The 14,402-nt window shown below is 51.3% G+C and overlaps 1 protein-coding gene across 3 annotated transcripts in view; it reads left to right on the top strand.

The window, feature by feature from the left end:
- LOC143100401 (plakophilin-4-like) overlaps window positions 1-14,402 on the top strand; it is a 94,337-nt gene that overhangs the window by 57,233 nt on the left and 22,702 nt on the right. The window contains exons 1-4 of one of the 3 annotated variants that reach the window (XM_076263550.1): window positions 431-1,042; window positions 3,879-3,902; window positions 7,766-7,960; window positions 11,863-12,046. In XM_076263550.1, the coding sequence (XP_076119665.1) occupies window positions 463-1,042; window positions 3,879-3,902; window positions 7,766-7,960; window positions 11,863-12,046 (983 nt within the window). In that variant the 5' untranslated portion in view covers window positions 431-462. Of the gene's footprint in view, window positions 1-430; window positions 1,043-3,878; window positions 3,903-7,765; window positions 7,961-11,862; window positions 12,047-14,402 lie in introns of those variants that run through there. The other 2 variants (XM_076263551.1, XM_076263552.1) reach the window with 2 other exon arrangements.

Genomic DNA, 14,402 nt, shown 5'->3' with positions numbered 1-14,402 from the left:
CAACTCCTTTCTTGGGACAGTCATGGCTGACAGAGAGGGGAGATCAAAGGGGGGGGGGGGGGGGGGGCAGGGAGGGCCAGACCGTGAAGAACTGAGTGGAATCAAAGGATCTTGGCTCTGAAGTGGTGCAGACAAGGCTCTCCCTTTGTGGTCGTCGGTGTCTCTTGATGTGTCGGGTTTCAGTGAGGTTTTCTGGGGGGGCAGGTGGGTTTAGGCGGGAGGACGTGGACACTGGGAGCTTTTGTGTGTGTGTGTGTGTGTGTGTGTGTTTTTGGAAGGGTCGTGGTCGGGTTTCACAGTCTGGTTCATGAAGCGGAAACACATGTCTTGTTAAACTGATTTACAGACTGATTTCATCTTTCCTTGTCTTTGAGTCTGGGTTTTAAATAGTGTCTCCTCCTCCTCTTCCTCTTCCTCTTCCTCTTGCAGACGCAGGGTGCGGCGGCAGCTCCAGGCCGAGCCATGCGGCGGGTCAGTTCGGTCCCCTCCCGTACCCAGTCCCCGGCCTACGCCAGCGGTGCCGGTAGCAGTGGCATCTCGCCCTCCCGCGGCTCCCTCCGGGCCTCCATGGGCGCGGGCGGCGGCGGCGGAGCAGGAGGAGGAGGAGGGGGGGGCAGCTCGTACGGCTCGCCTATCGTGACGGAGCCGCGGCCGCTGCCCAGCATCTTCTCCAGCACCACGCTGCCCGGTGCCGGCCGCACCGGGTCGCCCTACTCCAACCAGCGCACCAGCTCGCCGGCCGCCCTGCGGCGCGTGGGCTCCAACAACTCCCGCTCAGGCTCGGCCGCGGGGGCGGGCAGCCGCACCACCTCCCCTTACCAGGCGCTGGGGGCCGAGGGGCAGCCGGGGGGCGGCGCGGCGGGCATGGGGGGTTCCCCCGGGCGCCTCGTGGGCATGACGGCCATGCCCCAACAGCACTACAACACCATGGGCGCCGGACTGCCCCCGCGCTCGGCGCTGCACGACCACACCGACCCATACGCCGCCACGCAGCCCTACGACATCTACGAGCGCATGGTGGCCAGGCCCGACAGCCTCTCAGGTCAGAACCCTGTGTGTGTGTGTGTGTGTGCCATCTCTATATGCTTTGGGTGTGTGTATGCTGTACATTTGATACTTTGTGACTACAAGTTTGTATATTTATTGTGTATTTTGCCCCAGTATGTTGAATCTGAGTCAGCAGCATGCCGTGTGTGTGTGTGTGTGTGTGTGTGTGTGTGTGTGTGTGTGTGTGTGTGTGTGTGTGTGTGTGTGTGTGTGTGTGGGGAAACTTCCCTCCACCTCCTGTGTGTGTGTGTGTGCACGCTGGCTGAGTGTGTGCATGTGGTCGCACTCTCCTCACGTCACCCCTCAGCTCCAGAGGGCCTGAGATAATGACTTGAGCTGCCTCCTCCACTTAGTGCCGCCGCTCGCAGATCCCACGCTCCGCGTTTTTTGCGCAATGAACAGAGTCTTCCCAGCAGGGCTCCGGTGACAGACACAAGCGCTCTCTCCGGCAAACTCCCGTCAGCTCCGGTGACTCTCGTCCTAATCTGAGCCCCCACCCTCCTCCCAACTCTCCCTCCTTGCCCTCTGTCTAATTTAAGGGTTTGATGGGTACTTTTCTTCCTTTGGCATGCTGGGTAAAGTGACTCAAGGCCCACGCGTCGGAAAAGGGGAGCAAGGGAGAGCGGCTGGCCCAGTGGCCATAAGGGACCTAGTCAGCTTGATGCAATCGACCGCAGTGTGCAGCTGTGAGAGAGGGAGATGGGTAGAGAGAGAGGGAGATGGGTAGAGAGAGAGAGGGAGGGAGATGGGTAGAGAGAGAGGGTAGAGAGAGAGAGGGAGAGAGGGTAGAGAGAGAGAGAGGGTAGAGAGAGAGAGAGAGAGAGAGAGAGAGAGGGAGAGAGAGAACGCCACGGGTTTGGCACGACAGCCCCCTCGTCTCCCTGAGTCTATTATTTTCCAGCACTTGACGTAGTGGAGCGCTCGGATTAATGATGGGCTTTCCATGGCGAGGAGATCGGAGGCCGGGGGAAAATGAGAAAATAAGTTTGCTGAAAGAGGTGCTGAGGGAGTTCTAATCTGTAAATATTCAAAATAGGAGCTGTGGACATGAACTGTGTGCTACCACCACACAAATCAAACTAATCGCCTCTGCAGTAGAGCTTTATGTGAATTAGCGGAGACAGCTGCCTGTTAAAGTGAACTGTTATTAGGGAAGTAATCAAATATATTACAACGACATCATCAGAACATAATGGAACCCTATAGGGTATAGAATTGGCTTTTTGAGTGACACTTCTCTCCATCGTAATTCATGCGTCATCGGTTGGCGGCAAGATGGAGGGGGGGGATGAGTCGTCGTCTCCTTTTGTGCGTGTTGTCTGTGGGGGCTGCTGCACTGGCACTTCAAAACCCATAATGATGACTTCTCTGACAAGATGACAAGCCAAAGAGATTGTCATTGTGGTGTATTCCATTCGTCAACCGACCCCCACAAACACCCTGGCGATGTATGTGTGTAGCCAGACAGCCCTCGGAGAGTTAGGCCCCCCTCTGCAATATCTCATCTGTCCTTCCGGTCTCCATTTTATTCATCTAATTGATTATATGTGATTGTTCAATATCCCCAGCCTTGATGAGAACTTATTATTCGCCATTTGGAAATAGGAAAATGACAGCCATGGCCAGTCAAGGTTAATTGGTGGAATGAGGCGCACTTTCGATTAGTCGAGTGGAGTGTCCCTTATGTGAAAAGTCTAGACCCATTTTGCATCGCTGAATGAGTTTTCCACACTTTATCACTTTGTTTCCCTGACAGCCACTTTTGAGGGGGGCCACTTAATGAAGGCCAGAAAGTGTGGTGGGCCTCATTCATGAGCTTGTAAGTGTTGTGCTTCCTGCTAGCGGAGTGAAGGGGGAAATGATTTGCTGCTATTGTGAGCTGGCGATTTATCACCGGACTAAGAGTAATGGGTCGGGCCTGGTGCGCTTGTACTCGCCTCTTCACTCTCTTCCGTTAATGCGTTTATTCTACTTTTCTCTCTCTCTCTCTCTCTCTCTCTCTCTCTCTCTGTCCATCCCTCTTTTAGTCTCTCACTCTTAATCTCTCCCTATTTTCTCTCGCGCTCTCTTCCCCTCTTTCTTGTTCTTCCTCCCTCACTCTGTCTCCTCTCTCTCCCTCTCTATTTGTCCCTATCTATTTTTTCCCTCTCTCGCTCTCCCTCTCTCTCTAACTCCCTCTCTCTTTCTCTCTCTCTCTCTCTCTCTCTTCCTCCCTCTCTCCCTCTCTCTTTCTCTAACTCCCTCTCTCTCCCTCTCCTTGTCATATTTGTCAGTGATAAAAGCGGGGCCTATCTTTTGCAGGTGGAACATGAATATGACTGCCACTCTGCCATCAAGAGGAGAAGGATTAGGGGATGCCTGTAATTACTCTCTCCCCGTTTTTTTCACACGGCAGCTCAGGTGCCTCAGAGTTTGTCATTGAGAGGACGTTGGGCTGGGGATGGGGATGGGGATGGGTCTGCGCAAGTGTTATTTAAGGCTGCACACTCTCTCCGCTCATGTGAAATGCCCTGACAAGTTCTGTTGTGGTGGAATGACACATGGCCTACTGTTTAAGTATTGCAAGTGTCACTCTGGAAGTCCCTGAGCTTCATAAAAATGCCAATTAATTGGTGTAATTGATTTTGTGTGTGTGTGTGTGTGTGTGTGTGTGTGTGTGTGTGTGTGTGTGTGTGTGTGTGTGTGTGTGTGTGTGTGTGTGTGTGTGTGTGTGTGTGTGTGTGTGTGTGTGTGTGTGTGTGTGTGTGTGTGTGTGTGTGTGTGTGTGTGTGTGTGTGTGGTGTATTTTTCCTCTCTGCACTTAATCTCCCGCTGCTGATGGAAACCTACAGACACTCTGGAGGATGACCTTCAAGGTGAAGCTGGCCTCTGATAATGTGTGTCTGTAATGTGCCTGCTTGGTGTGCCTGCCTGTTGATTTAGTCATGCTTTGTTTGCTTCATTCCATTCTCCTCCCCCGATAAGTGCCTTGATCCAAAGTCATTGGAGACCACTTCCGCTATGTGTGTGTGTATGTGTGTGCTCATCGGTGAAGTAAAGACGCTGCATTATTCTGTTTGAAAGTCATTTCGGTTTTACCTAAATCCATCCATTGTGTCCCAAGTGGTTGTAAACGTTCATCATCATGAAATCATTTGCTGTTCTCTCATCCTGATCCTCTTCATCCTCATGCCCCTCTTCATATGGCTTTCAGCTCCTTTTGTGTCTGAAGAAAATGTCCAGGCGTGTCTCGACTTTAAGATGACCACAAAAAAAGGCCTCCCAAGGCAAACCGAAGGACAGACAAACATAAGCAGCTCCGCTAGTAAGACCTTTGTATTGTGTGGATGCGTCTCGCAGGCTGGGAACATCTGGCAGTGTCCTCCATGCAATGAGAGAGTCTATTTTTCTCCGACTCAGACTCACTCCCCGCCTCTCCCCCCACGCTCTCGTCTCTTAACTGCTTTGAATGCAGCTGTCCAAAAACCAATTTCAGCTTTCTTCTCTGCCCAACCAGCTGCCTTGTGGGTAATGAGTGTCTGGCACTGACTTCGTCCTCCTCCTCCTCCTCCTCCTCCTCCTCTCTTCCTTCATGCTCTGGCTGGTTCGGCAGATGTGCCAGACGCCAGAGCTGGATTCCCACTTGACCAGAGGTGACGTGCTTGCGGGTGGCAAATGGCACAGAAGAAAAGGCACAGAACAGGCTCCACTGCTCAAGTTTGACTCCACGCTGCCCTGCTTTTTTTTTTTTGTGTATAGTTCTGTGCAGCCGGTTTCTGGTTTGGCAAAACAAATTGGATGAAAAATTGAGGTCCTTGTAGATGAATGGACTGCTGAGGTGTCCCGTATTCCGATTTTCGGCTCACCGCTAGGATTTTTTGGCGATGAGCGGCAAAAAGCCCAAAAGCCCAATCACGGCATCTATTTTTGGGGTTTGCTTATTTTCTGTGTGTGTGCGCTCCGCATGGGCCTTCAGGCTGGACAATGAAAGCGGAGATGCTGAGTGATAAACAGATTGGTCCCTGTGAAACACAACGTTGATGCCGTTGATTCAAGAGCTCGGTTGTTTTCAAGATGTCTCTGCCTATGTAGTCAGCTGCATCCATTTTTGAGTTGTCTCTGTGCCAAGCCACCGCCGCCAAGCTAGTACAAAGCCTGTGCCAAACTCCATCACTGGCGGCTACAGTAAGCAAAAAACACACTGACAAATGTAAAGTGGTGGTGAAAAGTGTTTGATGCAGAGAGTAAGTGATCTAGCATCAGATATGGATATTTTTGTATGTTGGATCCTTCGTAGCCACAAAATTATTTCTCACCACACGTAAACGGGTTTATTGATTTTGAAAGGAGAACAGCAAAGCCGACAGAGACTTGGCGAGCGATGCGGCTCCTCATCGCCATGTGTTTCTCGCTCTTGGGTGGAGACGCTGAATGAGAGAGGGAGGGATAGAGAGATAGAGAGGTAGAGAGAGAGGGAGTGAGAATAGGAATGTGTGTATGAGAGAAAGGGACTGTGAGAAAGCACGTGGGCTCCAGCAAAGGCCTGCGCTAGCGGCGGTTAGCGCCCGGTCGATGACTTTTGCAGATCGGCTGAGCCGTAGCGGTCCTGGCTCTGATGTGGTCTCACCATGCCTCATCTCCTCAGTCTCCCTCTCTCTGTCCTGTTCTCTCTATCACTCACTCCCTCCCTCTCTCCCTCCCTCTTTCTGTTTGAAGAACCCAAGACCCCAAACCTCTGCCAGACGTCTTCCAAGCAGCACCGGCGGCAGTGTCGTCGTCTGGACTGCTTCGTCTGGCAGAGCGGCCGGGCTCTGGGCTCCAAAACGCAACAAAAAAAAGCCGCACTTCAACACCTCGCTTGACGGGGTGAACTGAAGGTCTCGAAAGCCCCCGGTCTTTGTGAAAGAGTATGGAGCTGGGCGCTGAGAGAGAGAGGGGAGAGGAAATCGATTCCAGCCAGACCCCCCGGAGAAACAGACGGAGGCGACCGAGGCGGTGGCGGCTGCGTTGCGCGTCGCAGTCGATGGGGCTTAGTTGAGCCAGGACCCTGGTGCCGCTGTGTGTGTGTGGGGTTTGTGTGTGTGTGTGTGTGTGTGTGTGTGGGTGTGTGTGCGGAGGCCTTGAGGAGAGGTCTAAAGGGGCCTTTCGAGAGCTGTGGATGCGGTGGGCTCGGCCCGTTTTGCCTCATTAGCCAGCTCGGGGATAAAATAGCTGATTAGCTCGTCAGGCAGAGTGGACCGGGGCCCCTGCCGGAGCCACCACGGCTTGACCGCTCCCCCCGGGAGGACAATCACTTCTTTTTTTTCCCCTTTCTTCTTCACTTTCATGTGCACTCTCTCACTTCTACCACCTCCTCCATCTCCCCCCCCTCTCTCTTGTGCAGAGCAGTCGGGTGGAAGAGAGTCGTTTATCCGGCCGTGCTCCACCGCTCAGAGGGCGCAAAGGGCCTTCGAGAGGGTCGGCCAGCTGCTAACGGGGCCGTGTCGGGACAGAGGGTGGGTGGGTGGGCGGGTTGGCGGTGGTGGTGGAGGGTATCGTTTTGGGAACAGGGCCAGTTGTCTCAGGGGGTGTGGGTGGTCACGTGCTGGCCGGCCGGTGGTTCTCTGTGTGCAGGGTCGCTGAACAGTACCGTGCACAATCTTACGAGCTCTCTAGAGCTTCGGAATGCGCTTGCAGTGATGCTGGCCACATGCTGTGAGGGGAGTGTGAGCGAGTTTGTGTGCACACCCGCGCAAACTCTGTGTGTGTGTACACACACACACACACGTGTGTTTCTGGAGCGCAGCAGCTGGGCTCACATCTGGCTAAGATCTGTGCCATTGAGTCAGAGTGTCAGAGTGACTCACAGTGCTGCTGCCTTACTCTCCTCTGGCAGCTCAAACAGGGGTATAAACGTGAAGGCTAAGTCCTGTCTGTTTTGCACACACACACACACACACACACACACAGACACACACACGGAGGTCCTGCTGTGACTGTCTTTTAGCCATGGCCTTTTGGCCCATATCCTTTTGCTCACAACACACAAGGCTCGCCAGCCAAAGGACACTCTTTCATTTCCTGTGCTGCTATCATTTCTCATATTGCAGTTTCATCAATCTCTTCTCTTCTCTCTCTCTCTTGCTTTGTATCGCTTCTCACTTTCTCTTTCTTTCTTTCTTTCTTTCTTTCTTTCTTTCTTTCTTTCTTTCTTTCTTTCTCTCTCTCTCTCTCTCTCTCTCTCTCTGCATGTGAGCTGGGCTGTTTGTTTTTTTGGGAAGCACACACTCGGAGGAGGAAGCATGCTGCTGTTAACAAACTCTGTGATTAGAGAGTGAGAGAACAGGGGGGGGGGAGCTGGAGGCGGTACAAGCGCACACTGTAAACCTGCATCTCCCAGCATCACACGGAATTGGCAATGAGGGCCCAGATTTGTCTCGACACAGTCTTTAGCGGCTTATCTGTCAGGCGAGTGCGCCGGGTGGGTTAGAGAGAGGGAGAGAGAGAGGGAGAGAGTGGGAGAGAAAGGGAGAGAGAGAGGAAGAGAGTGAGAGAGAGGGAGAGCGTCTTGCTACGGGAGGCTGGGGGAACCAGGCTTTGTTTGGAGACAGTGGGAGTAGGAGCGGATGTCTCATTGGGAAACTCACTGGCCATCACTGCCCACTGCCCTACTGGGGACGGGGATTAGCTGTGAGCGGTCAAAGAGGGGCTTGTACTAGAGTGACTAACTGTGTGTGTGTGTGTGTGTGTGTGTTTGTAGCGGGTCTGCGGACCTCCTATGCCAGTCAACACAGCCAGATGGGGCAGGACCTGCGGTCAGCCATGTCGCCTGACCGGCACATTACGCCCATCTACGAGGATCGCACCTTCCAGAGCCCCCTCTACCGCAGCCCCAACCACGCAGGCATAGAGCTGGGCCACGCCCCGCACACCGCCCTCTACAGGACCTCCTCAGGTACTGCACATATGCACACACACACTCTCTCACTCCTGCGTATATACACACACACACGCTCTCTCACTCCTGCACATATACTCACACACACTCTCTCACTCCCACACTTATACACACACACTCTCATTCCTGTGTATATACAGAACACACACGCTCTCTCACCCTCGCATATATACACACACACGCTCTCTCACTCCTGCGTATATACACACACACGCTCTCTCCCCCCCGCATATATACACACAGTACTCTCTCACACTCACATTCACATATACACACGGTACTCTCTCACACTACACACTCACATTCACATATACACACTACACACTCACATTCACATATACACACGGTACTCTCTCACACTACACACTCACATTCACATACACACACACACACACACACACACACACACACACACACACACACAGACACTCACACACTCGCTCACTTGAACTTTTATGTGCATGTGTGTTTATATGTGCACACAAATGAGAACATGCCATCCCATCTGTTCACGAACACAGGCATGCACACCGCAGAGGTGAGCCAGGCTGTCGCTCAGGGAGCCTGGGCTCTGGGGAGAGCGGCACTCGCATGTTTAACGCTCCGCTCTTTCAGTGGAGGAGCTGACGAGTAACAAAACTGTGCCATAACTGCCACTACGTGCTCTCATGCGTGCAAACACTGACATGTGTAATGTACAAGTGTGTTCACACTCTAACTCTAAATGTAAAACACACACACACACACACACACACACACACACACACACACATATGCACACACACACAGTCACTGACAGGCCCAGGTGAAGGGAGTGGAGAGTGTTTCAGCGGAGGCTTGCATCAGCGAGTGCAGATTAGAATAATCCTTTGGAAATGCTTGGCTTTGGAGTGATTTCATAAGCCATTTATGAAGCTCTTTTACAAAATACTTAGCCAGAACGGACTCGGAGACAACTTGGCTAATGGCCCTCGCTCTGTCACCAAACACGGCATAATCTCCAAATGCTGGGGTGTGACATGGGGAGAGAGAGCTATAGAATATGTCTGTGTGTTAAGTGCTTATGCAATGCTGTTCAAAAACTTGCACAGTGCTCGAAATCAGCCCGTAGTGTTTACTGAAGGGTGCTTTGTTTGAGGTCATCTTATCAAAGCTTCCGGAGATAGAAGTGCGTGTTTGTCTGTGTAGAAGTATGAATGTGTTTGGAATGGTGTGTGTTGTTGTTGTAGTAGTGTCTTTTGGGAGTTGGCCTCCACTTCCCTTTTGTGTGTGTGTGTGTGTGTGTGTGTGTGTGTGTGTGTGTGTGTGTGTGTGTGTGTGTGTGTGTGTGTGTGTGTGTGTGTGTGTGTGTGTGTGTGTGTGTGTGTGTGTGTGTGTGTGTGTGTGTGTGTGTGTGTGTGTGTGTGTGTGTGTGTGTGTGTGTGTGTGTGTGTGTGTGCACGCGCGCTCAGGTGTGGAGCAGCTCAGCTCTTTGTCTTTTTTTTCCCCTTCCAAACGGAATGAGGTGCAGAAGATCATCATCTTCTGACCTCTTCAGAGCAGCTGCAGAAAATAGAGGAGACATGAGGTGTGTGTATTTGCGTTTGTGCTTGCACTTGTGTGCGCGTGCTGTATTTCACACGTCTCAGAGGAGTCCATTACCTAAGTGTCACGGTGATAATGGGTAGAGGGACGGAGGCTGCAGAGGGACACACTGCACCGTGGAAAAGAACTCTCTGGGGATTTTAACATTCTGCCCACACTGCCCCCCCCACCCCCCACCCCCTCCATCAGCTCCACCCAGCCCAGCCTGAGATCACTGGCGGCTGATAGCGGCAGTCCCTCATAAACTGCACTGATGAAGCATACCAACCACCCCCAGCCTTAAGAAAAGAATGCATAAATAGCATTATGCTGGACTCCGGAGGAGAGAATGCAGTGAGGAGATAAAGTACAGAGGTAGAGTGAGATGAAGGTGTGGGGGAAAGGAGAGGAGAAAAGAAAAAAGTTTAGTTTGGGGTCCCGACAAAAAAAAAAAGTGCCTCATTAGAGGCAAAAAAAAATCCAATTTGATCTGCGAAGTGGTCTTTGTTATGGTGTGAAATTAAATTTTAATGGCCTCGCTCGTAGTTTTCCTCTCCCCTGCACTCTTTTTTTCATGCTTTCTTTGTTTCTGCTGGCTTGTGTGTGGGTGTGTATGTGTGTGCAGAGGGAGTGTGTTTTCCCCCCAACTCATGCTAAATGGGAATATTGATCCCTTGTGCATAGGAGAGAGGGAGAGAAAGGAGAAAAGTGAGTGAAAGAAAGGAAGAGGGGAAAGTTGGACGAGAGAAGGAGTGCAATGCAGATTACATCCTCATAGCTCATCCTCTGAGCACTGCCTCTTCCTGTGTGAGTGTTTGTGTGTGTGTGTGTGTGTGTGTGTGTGTGTGTGTGTGTGTGTGTGTGTGTGTGTGTGTGTGTGTGTGTGTGTGTGTGTGTGTGTGTGTGTGTGTGTGTGTGTGTGTGTGTGTGTGTGTGTGTGTGTGTGTGTGTGTGTGTGTGTGTGTGTGTGTGTGTGTGTGTGTGTGTGTGTGTGTGTGTGTGTGTGTGTGTGTGTGTGTGTGTGTGTGTGTGTGTGTGTGTGTGTGTGTGTGTGTGTGTGTGTGTGTGTGTGTGTGTGTGGACGCAGTCCAGGGGAAATTAGAAGTGGTCTTTATCAGCCTCTGGGCTGATTACTGGAGGCCAGCGGTGTGGATTAGAGAACGGAGGCGCGTGGCGGCCCCTGGAGAGGTCACGCTCCCTCAGTGTGTGTGTGTGTGGGGGGGGGTAATTAATTCCAGCTGGGTGTGTTTGAGCCTGATGGAGCCCTGCGCGGTCTCTTGCCCCTGATGCCACCCCTGCCTCACCCCCATGAGCCTGCGCACATCAGCTGACTAACTTCTGCCTCTCTGGCTTGTGTGTGTGTGTGTGTGTGTGAGACCGGTCAGGAGCCTCTGAGAAAGTGGTAAATTAGAAATTAGGTCACAGCACCACATCAAGGAAAACATAGAGAGTGAGAAAGTGAGAGAGAGGGGGGGGGGGGCGGGGTGAGAGGAAGGGAGTGAGGGAGGATAAAATAGCAATTATTTAAAGGGGACAATGTTGCCAAGATGCCCACAGACTAAATATTTGACAAGGCTTGGGAGGACATCCTGAGCATTTGTTTCCGTCACAGTGGCTGTGTGTGTGTGTGTGTGTGTGTGTGTGTGTGTGTGTGTGTGTGTGTGTGTGTGTGTGTGTGTGTGTGTGTGTGTGTGTGTGTGTGTGTGTGTGTGTGTGTGTGTGTGTGTGTGTGTGTGTGTGTGTGTGTGTGTGTGTGTGTGTGTGTGTGTGTGTGTACACAAGCGTCTCTCACTGTTCCCATTTCCCCAGTGAGAGAGTGACAGCCAGTCACGCGTGATGAGCCCTTCCCACAATGCAGCGGCTGTAAGCAGCATGAGTGAGGGAAAGACGCCAGGGACAAGTCTGAGAACTAAGATGGTCTTCTCCTCTTGTTCCCTAACAGAACCTGCTAGAACCAGCTCCTAAGTGTTCCACCTCTTAAAAAAACTGGACAGGAAATAAAAAACTTGTTTATAAAGAACGCTGCCTCATTTACTTTGTCCTTGACACAGAGGCTGTGTTTTACAGCCCTTTTTCTCGGTAATGGCTTCCAGATTTGGGGGAGTAACAACAAAAACACAACACAAGACACAAGTGTTTTCATTCACCCTGGTTTCTTCTCTGTTCCAATCGAAAGACCAGACCTCTAATCTCTAGGGCTTTCACAAAAACACACAAAAAAGACTTGGAACAACACAAAAGGTCTTGTTCAGCAAGGGGTTCTTGATTTAATTTAATGATCGCCTCCCCCTGTTGATGCATGTGGTTTCTCCCCCCCCATCCCCCCGCCCCTCCAGGTGTGGGAACCCTGCAGCGGAGCTCGAGCCAGCGGAGCGCCCTGACGTACCAAAGAAGCAACTACGCCCTGAACTCGGCCGCCACCTACGCAGACCCCTACCGGCCCTCGCAGTACCGGCAGGCCGGAGCGCCCGACGACAACACGCGCTCCCCCTCCATCGACAGCATCCAGAAGGATCCCAGGTACTTAGAACACGTGTGCTCCCCAAGCAGCAGGAGGAGAAGAAGGGCATACTGGACAAAGAGCTGAGGTGCCTTCAAATGACCAAACATAGGCGAGCGTTTGCAAACATGTTTCTGTTTGCCTTGAGTTTTTTTGGCAAACGTTTGCGAACAGTCGCAAACAGTCTGTGGAGGTAGTTCTCCGCGAATATACAGTGGAGCGGGACGAGAGCTGGACGAAGTGTTACCGTTACAATGGGCTGTTTACATCAAATTGTTCAGAGAAAACCTATTTTTGTCACGAACGTTTGCCACTGTTTGGCGAATTTGAACGCACCTCTGCAAATACATACACATACACACACACACACTTCCCGGTATTGAACATACAAAAAGTGAACATACATTAGTGATATATGTGAGAATGATTGTGTGTGTATCGACTACATATATCAAACACATGAAAACCCCATAAATGCAAATGCTTATATACACACACCTACATGTACACAACTCACGTGTGTGTAAACCCACGACACACACACTGTACATGTTCATTTACAGCTATGCACACACTTTGACTCATGCTAAACCATGTTTGTGAACACACTCATGCTCACACACACACACACTCACACTTGTACAGCGTGCACTAGCTGGTAATCATCCGCTGGGACTTAGCAGTGCTTACTACGCTCCTGTGCGTTCTGCTGGGTCAACAGTCGGCTCCTCTTACTATACAAGCTCCCCTAAGCCCTCTGGGCAGCACTCCAGAGCCTCAGCCACAGTGCACTCTGTGTGTGTGTGTGTGTGTGTGTGTGTGTGTGTTTGTGTGTGTGTGTGTGTGTGTGTGTGTGTGTGTGTGAACTACAGATAAGTGTGTATTGGTATCTTTGTGTGTGTGTATGTATGTATCGTGTGTATGTATGTGTTCTTGTGTGTGTTTGTGTGCATGTGAGCTTTTGACCCCATGCTGATTCCCTGACCTTGCACATTGGGAGAGCTGTTCACACCCCTGGCTGTTGCTTTAGCCAGAGCGTGTCCGAGGGTCGCCCCGGCTCCTGCCCACTCCCTCTCCCCCGCGCTGTCATTTCAGCTCTCTGGACATCTTAATCTCTCTCTCTCTCCTCTCTCTCTCTCTCTCTCTCTCACCCCCTGCCATGCCTCCATCTTCTTTTTCCCCTCTCTCACTACCTCTCCTCTTCCCTCGTTCTCTCATTCCTAGTCAGTCTTTTTCTTTGTATCTTTTTTTCCCCTTTCGTTCTCTCTCTCTCTCTCTCTCTCCCTTTTTCTCTCCTTTGCTCTTTTTTTTTCTCTGTCCTTTCTTTCTCTTCCACTCTTTCTTCTCCTCTCTCCCCCACATTCCTCTTTTCCGTTGGGCACATCCACCCCTTTTTTTTCCTTGGGAACGTTACGCCGAGAGAACTTCCTACAGCTCTCCGTTAGCCTTTTAAATGTTGACCCGGCAGAGGTAGAGGCAATGGGGTCTCAAGGGAGCCTTTGATTATGGGAGCGTCTCTGTGGTCTGGCCTGGTGCCATCCAGCACTTAAAGAGGGGCAGACTGAGGCTTGGGGGGAGGAGGAGGGTGGGGGGGGGTTGTTATGGCAACGGATGGGTCTTCTCTGCTGCCCGCTGTCCATGTCTCCCTCGCCTCGGAGCGTCAGTCTCGTCTCTGTGATGTTATTCTGGGGCTCCGTTTTAATAGACGTCTCCCATACCGTTGGATAATGAGGTCAGACTCGCTCGGCTATCGTGTAGTGTTTCGCGCTGCCTTTGAAGTTTGTTTTCACTTTTAATTGAGCAGTTACTTTTTTTTTTTTGTAAAAAGAGAGAAAGATGGCTGGGGAATGTCTGCAAGTCTGAGTTTTCGGAGTGTCTGTAGATCTGCTCAGAGGAGCTAATCCAGGCCCCTAGTGTGTTTTTCACTCAAGACATTGCCTTTTTTCTCTCTCTTTCTCTTCTTCTGAGTTTAGCAAACCTACTGATGCTAAATTCAGTGAAGAAATGTCTCCAAGTCCCTGCAGCTGTTCCAAAAAACCCCACCCCCACCTCTGCTCACCCCACTCTGGCACACAGGCTTCTCCACTTCATGACAAACTGAAGTCGAGTGGTTGTTATTTTGTTCTAGCGAGTTCTTGTTCTTTCTGGACAGTGTGGAGTTGGAAGGAAAGAAAGCAATAATACGGAGGCCAGGTGGAGAGTAAATACTTTTGGTGTGGGGACATGATATCCGGGGTTGTTATTGGAGAGGGCTGAGGCCAGGGGAGGTCAGGACTGTGGTATGTCGGGTTTGGGTGTGAGGTTATTTATTGTTGTTGTGTGTGTATGAAGTTATTGTTGTTGCTGTGTGTGTGTGTGTGTGTGTGTGTGTGTGTG

The sequence above is a fragment of the Alosa pseudoharengus genome, unplaced genomic scaffold, assembly GCF_046254945.1.
Source record: "Alosa pseudoharengus isolate Yale_2024_CS ecotype anadromous, Long Island Sound unplaced genomic scaffold, YU_APseudo_1.1 YU_APseudo_1.1_scf_3, whole genome shotgun sequence".
NCBI classification, from domain to species: domain Eukaryota; kingdom Metazoa; phylum Chordata; class Actinopteri; order Clupeiformes; family Clupeidae; genus Alosa; species Alosa pseudoharengus.
The sequence above is the reverse complement of the archived record's forward strand: the minus strand, read 5'-3'. Positions and strand labels throughout refer to the sequence as shown.